Genomic DNA, 6084 nt, shown 5'->3' on the forward strand with positions numbered 1-6084 from the left:
CAGGATTCGTAGATCCTGACATTTGGTCAGTTGATTTACGAGTACTCTCCGTGTTACGCACGCGCGGTTGCGGCGACACCGAGATAGGCACGTCTGCTCACACGAGACGCCACAGAGGTCTTCGTACACTCCTTTCGTAGTCAGGAGTGGCTCTCCTGACAGGATCAGTGATCCGCAGCCACCGGCCAGCCTTGGGCCACGTAAGGATTTCTTCCCGTGACCAGGCGTGGCTTTTTTGATTCGCTCCCGCATCATCGCTGCTGCGCGGTATTTACCGGTTCTGCTGTTACGGCCACCAGCGGTTGTTTACCTGCTGACTCCCGGGGCGGAACTTGTAGTAGTCGTCACGAGCGACACCTGGTGACAGGGACTTTCGTAAAAGAGAGGACTGGGGCTAAAGGTGCGTCAGCCTGCTGCGTTGATCCGGGAGGAACGAACTGAGGTTGACGTCCTAGCGGGTCGAGAATCTCCGGGTACTAGTGCCGTACTAGAACACCCCCGCCCCTACGAGGCTCAGAGAATGCGAACCCACTTGACGATTACACCCTGCACAACTTCGTACCTGCCCTTGACGCTGAGACAGTTTGGTAGAGACGGAACCTCTTCCGACGTATGGAGTAGCCAAAAGGTGGCACCTCGAGGTGGGAACGCAGGTTTACGAATGTGACTACAGGCGTTCTTCATGCACATTTAACGCAGCCTCTGCGCAGCACGGACGCTGCATCCGTGAGAGCGCATGCATGAGATTAAGTACGCATGCCTCCATTGCACAAAGATGAGGAAGAGTAAGGATCCTCAAAACAGTTCGCCTCCCTGGAAGCCTCACATTGCTTTCGAAGTACGGCAACCGTGGAAATGCGCGAAACTCACCTGTCTGAGTTGTTCCACAGCAGTGCATAGCTGTCAGGACCGACTGGCTCCCATCTGCTCGGCCTCTGAATGCTCAACTGAGTCCAGCTTTCAGAAGCTGGATCTACCGCCATTGACGGTCCGTCTTTCGAAGTGTAATGTTATCCAGCACCCGACCCTCGCCTTTCCGGCGTGCCTCGGACCTTCTTCGTGTCGCCCGAAGAACTCTCTGATACATCGTCAGTGCTGCTGAATGTGTGGCTTCGTGTGATGGCGCGCGTGTGCCCTTGACTGGACGCACGGGCACCGCAATCCGTGCAGGGGTGTATGCATTCTTCCTTGTTTGCAAGCCAGTCGGACGTTTTGCTTTTCACCGAGAAAAGGGAAAAGTAGTGTCCTCTCACAGGTGCCGCAGTAAATCAAGTGCATGCAGGTCGGCCCAGACGCTGAATCCGTTCAAAACGCGCCGTAGCTACCCCCGGTGGCACGGTCAGAGTGGCTTCGGCCTGTGAAGCCTCTCTGCGTAGCGTGTGGTGGTCAGTTGGCCGCGGCTGGCGTCCGGCGTTTGTCAGTCGTTGTCAAGCGCGGAGTCGGCACTCGGCTCTACCTCGACATGGGAAACAGCTGGACGTCGATCTGTTTTCAGATGTGAGGGGTCTATCTGTCTCAGGACTGGAAGGGAGGTTTCTCTGTTCCGTGCAAGAGTGGCTGCCTGGAGAGTGTTTACTTCCCTGTTGTTCGGCTAATCTGGAGGCTTGGCAGTTGTATGTTTCTTGGGAGACGCTATGCTTTTTATCCACGAAGAAAACTCACTACAGGGCGAGTATGGCGAACTATGGCGGTCATCGTGCGAGGAAGGTGGTGCAGAGATCTTTACTGCTCTGGAATTGCCGGAGACCTCCAAATTGCTGCAAATCCCCCCAAACCCGATTTGAATGCAATGAGTGTCACTGGGCGGGGTGTCGACCTATTGTCCTCCCTCGGAGCTCGCCTGTGCAAACCTCGTCAGGAACCGCAACAAAGCCATGCGTTCCGGCTTCCGAAGAGCTGTGACCTTGGTGCTGGCGCTAGTATCCTAGTCTTCGAGAGAAGAAATCTGCTGTACTCCGAGCCGGAGCGACTTTTGTTGGACATCCCGTCACCGCGGCCACTGTTTGCAGCCAAGCGTACACAACCTAAACCATTCAATCCATTCACTTGGAAAGAGAAGGTGGCCCCTTGTCGGCGTGCTTCATCTTCTCCAAGGACGTGTTTTGCTGGGACCGCTGCCCGGGATCCGCCTTTCCCTTTTCTTCTCTTGAGAAAATCGTCGTCGCGCCGTAGCCAGTTTGCGGCGGGAGGGCGATTCTTCGGGTGTCCGGTGGTCCCAGGTGGAGCTCCTACCGTTGACCCAGGGGGGCTTCCTTCTTTTGGTTTGCCGTTGTTCAGTTGTCATGCTCGGGTGCTTCAAAAGGAATGCTTACCTCTTTGCTTCTGCACACGAAACGACCGCAGTGCCACAGCTCTCTGCGACAGTAGTGTCCGCTTGGCTCAGCGGGAATTTCAGGGTGGAGGAGGGCCGTACTTCAGGGTTTCACGTGCACAGTCACTGAGACCTCCTGGGAGAGGAAAGTTTGACGGTGTTAGCGTGCTTGTGCTGCGACAGGAAGCAAAGGACCTGCTTCGACAGATGCAGGACACGGTCGAGTTCTCACCCGACCATTCTCAGTCTACTTTGTCTAACGAGGTGGATAGCCCATCTCAAGCGCATAATGAGATCTCCACTATTTTGGAAGCATCGGGGATAGTAAGGGATGTTGGCGTCTCGGTCGCGCGAAGTCACCAGGAGATTCCTTCGCAAACTTTGACTTCTTCAACTTGCCTAAGGTCACAAAAAGGGCAGCCGCTGGGGTCTCGCGGGGAAGTGGACGCCGCAGGTTCGATTATGCTCCTTTCAGACCGTTTACACGGCGGATTCTATCGGCAGCATGAGAGGCGGTTGATGGTACACATCGCGCGGCCACTGGTCCAAGGTAGCGGCCGTATCGCTTCAAAATTTCCTGCAGATCCGAGAAATGCCATACAGAGGGCCGAGGGTCGAGGACTACGCGAATCACCATGTCAGCACAATGCGAAAGACAATGTGGGAGATAAGAGTTCTCGTATTTTTTCTAGAAGATATGCTTGTGTCGAGAGAAACGAGGAGGGGGGTTCGGAGTCACAGGCGCCACCGAGGTGGGATCATGATACTGCCAGAGGTACTAAGGACACCTGGGAGAAAGAGGCGATGGCAGCAGCGTGGCGCCGTGTAGAGAAGGCAGTCAGGGCCGTGGAAGCCCTTCAACCGAAGATGGCATCGGCGGCGGAGATCGCGGAAGTCGCGCGCCTCTGCCGGGAAGCATCGGCGGCGGTTCGCGGCACATCGAAGGCGAGCGAGGATTTTATGAGGCCACACGCGAAAGAGGCAATTGGGGTGCCTCTCCGCGTGCAGGTCACACTATTGAGTAAGATGTTTGAGGAATCGCGTACTGTTCACTCAGCCGCCGCGTGGGCAGTTGCTGCCTATCCGGTCGCCTGCGACGATGCCCCGCTGCAGTCAGATTGTGTGTCCTAGCCGTGCAGTATGCTGTTTCTGCGTGACGCCAGAGTGGGTCCTTGAAGTGAGCATGCGTACTTGATTCCTGGCTTGCGACCGTAGCAGCGTACCCACTACCGGAAGGGCTGATGTTTCTCTAGAATATACGCCGACAGAGGGCGTGGTTCTATACAGCAGGTGGTGGCGGAGAGACGTGAAACTGCCCGTCTACAGCCGAGAGAGAGGGGGCACAGTTTACGGGCGCGACACAAGCTAGTGAAGAACTGTCTTTTGTGGGCTGGGTTCATGCAGTCCAGATCTCTACCTGGAGCCTGCATCCACGTTCCCGTATCGGGTGCATGGAACCGTAGAGTGCATGGCTTTGTTCAGCGGGTTGCCGCCGCGTAGAATACGCGTATCGTGCACAGCTCAGTCCTGATCCACAGCCATGAAGGGCCGGACCGCTCCAGGGACGGCAGATGACCGTTCTGGAAAGGGAACCCACGCTGGGTCCGAGTGTTCTGTCACCTTTATCCCACGGTGTGTGAGGCGACCAATGCACTCTTTCAGCCCCGGTGTTCCATGCCGCGGTACCTCTTTCTCTGAGGGACTCTGATACCTGGGCGTGTGGACCGCCAAGGTTAGGAGACGGGAGACGGAGATCGCACTGATGTGTCGCCATCTTTCATCGTTGCCTGTCCCTGTACCTTCGACGTTCTCTGCGTACCCACAGAAAAGATGACTGCAGTCCCAGGATGGTGCTTGCCCCGAAACGAGTGTCATGTGAAGAGCTTCTTCGAGAGCTTGCACCGCGGTCTCCTGGACGCGGTTGGGAATCTTCAGCTTCAACTCCAGCTCCTTAGTGCGCAGACACAGAAGCTTCAGGGGCAACCGGAAGATGCCGATGCCTTGTCTTTTTCTACTGACATGAACAGCAACGCGTCGTCTTCAGAGGAATTCCTTGTCAAGACGGAGCTGAGGAAGGCAGCTCAAAAAACGCTCTGGCAGCTACGGGAGAGCTGCGTAGCAATGCGCAATCACATCGTTACCTGCATGTGGGCATTCTGTGTTCTTGGCATCAGAGCGAGACTTCAGATCACCGTCCCCGTTTTTGCTAAGCTGGTGCAGGTTCAGAAGGAGCTCCGGAACGAGGCTGCGAAAACCGGCCTTCGTGAAGCAACAGATGCAGCAGGAGCAGTGTTCGCGCGCGGACTATTTAAACGGCTATTCAACCAAGTGAGCTCGAGGGAGGACGACGTGTTGGAAGCCCTCCTAAACTTGTTGTGCTCTCTGGTCGTCTGCGGTGACGTGCGGACGGCAAGAAAACTCAATACTCGTTCTTCCCGGGGAGCCGATTAGAGTGGCCGAGTTGAAGCCGGTACCGCATTGTATTAGAATTGCGAAGAGCTCTCGCAGCAGTCTACATATCTCTGGGTGGATCAAATGCGGATGCGGTCCTTTTAGTTGTTCGAGACGCTGCCTTCCAAGGCCTATTGGCAGGCGTCGCACAAGTAGATCGCAGACTGCCCAGATAGGCAATGACATTCAGCGGTATACACACATCCTCGACTTTCCTGTCACGGGCGCTGAATCCACTTGTGGTCAACTGTTCACGGGGACGCTTCGGAACTAAACTTGGGTTTGGCGCCGGCCCGAGTAGAGTAAACCTGCTCCTCTCCCGGACTGGCTTCAATACCATTCTAAAGAGTTGTCACTAGCGGAGGCGGCGAGCTCTGCTCCGAAGAAACACCGTTTACGAGTTGTAGCTCTAAAACGCTCGTAGCAAGTTTTTGCTCCTTCTCGCCGCGTGCCTGATTCTTCAGGAAGACATCGAATGCCTCGTTGCAGTCTTGGGCTACACTCGGCGTGCCCGGTTACCGGGCCAGGTACAGAGCCTGGTGAGGCTCTTGACGCAGGACGACGCGGAGCTTTGTCTCGCAGATCTTTCCGCTGACGATCTTTGGTAAGAAACCGGCCTTCTGGAAAGATAGGACTCCGACCGGCCCAGACAAATATACAGCTGTTGCTTCCATACAGAGTTTTGGTGGCGTCGAGGGAGCTCCCATTATGTGTCGTGCTACGAGAGGGGTGCCCTTAATTATGGTCCACGCGTCCTTCTTCGACGTCGTGCTACAGCCCTCCCTCCTGCATTCTGTGTCAGTATGCTCACTGTCCCGTTTCGGCACTCCGGACGACGAAATCCCCAGACAAAGCTGCGCGCATGCCGCCGAAATACGCGCACGAATCCCGCGGCCCACAGCCAGCGGGGCGCGGCCGCAGGCGGGCTGCTTGCTGGAGTATTCCCGACTGTCTCATGACGAATGAAGTTCCCATGCATACACTTTACTGGCGGCCGCGGCTGTGGAGAGCACCTCTTCGCTAGAACTTCATTCGTCAGAAATGGCTAAACAAGTACTGTCCCTCCCCCCTCCCCCTCCCTCCTTTCACGTGTCCATACCGGTGACCGCCATTGCGGGAGCACGCTGAGACTGTCGCAACAGTGTCTGCGCAGATATATAGCTTCGGGTAGTGGGCGTTGGCCGTCCGTCCGTAGTTCTTGCGTTGTCGGCGGCTGTGGAGAGCACCTCTTCGCTAGAACTCTAGTCGTCGGAGATGGCTAAACACCTGCTGTCCCTTCCCCTTTCTCCCTCCCCTCCGTTCACGTGTCCATACCGGTGACC

The 6084-nt window shown here is 56.1% G+C and overlaps 1 protein-coding gene across 1 annotated transcript in view; it reads left to right on the forward strand.

The window, feature by feature from the left end:
* The first annotated feature begins 753 nt into the window (after positions 1 to 753).
* Positions 754 to 6084, forward strand: part of CSUI_002908 (uncharacterized protein) — a 12450-nt gene continuing 7119 nt past the window's right edge. The window contains exons 1-3 of the mRNA XM_068063107.1: positions 754 to 3332; positions 4137 to 4639; positions 5227 to 5366. Of these exons, the coding sequence (XP_067924910.1) occupies positions 1616 to 3332; positions 4137 to 4639; positions 5227 to 5366 (2360 nt within the window). The 5' untranslated portion in view covers positions 754 to 1615. The remainder of the gene's footprint in view (positions 3333 to 4136; positions 4640 to 5226; positions 5367 to 6084) is intronic.

The sequence above is a fragment of the Cystoisospora suis genome (assembly GCF_002600585.1).
Source record: "Cystoisospora suis strain Wien I chromosome Unknown contig_1234, whole genome shotgun sequence".
Taxonomy (NCBI): Eukaryota; Apicomplexa; class Conoidasida; order Eucoccidiorida; family Sarcocystidae; genus Cystoisospora; species Cystoisospora suis.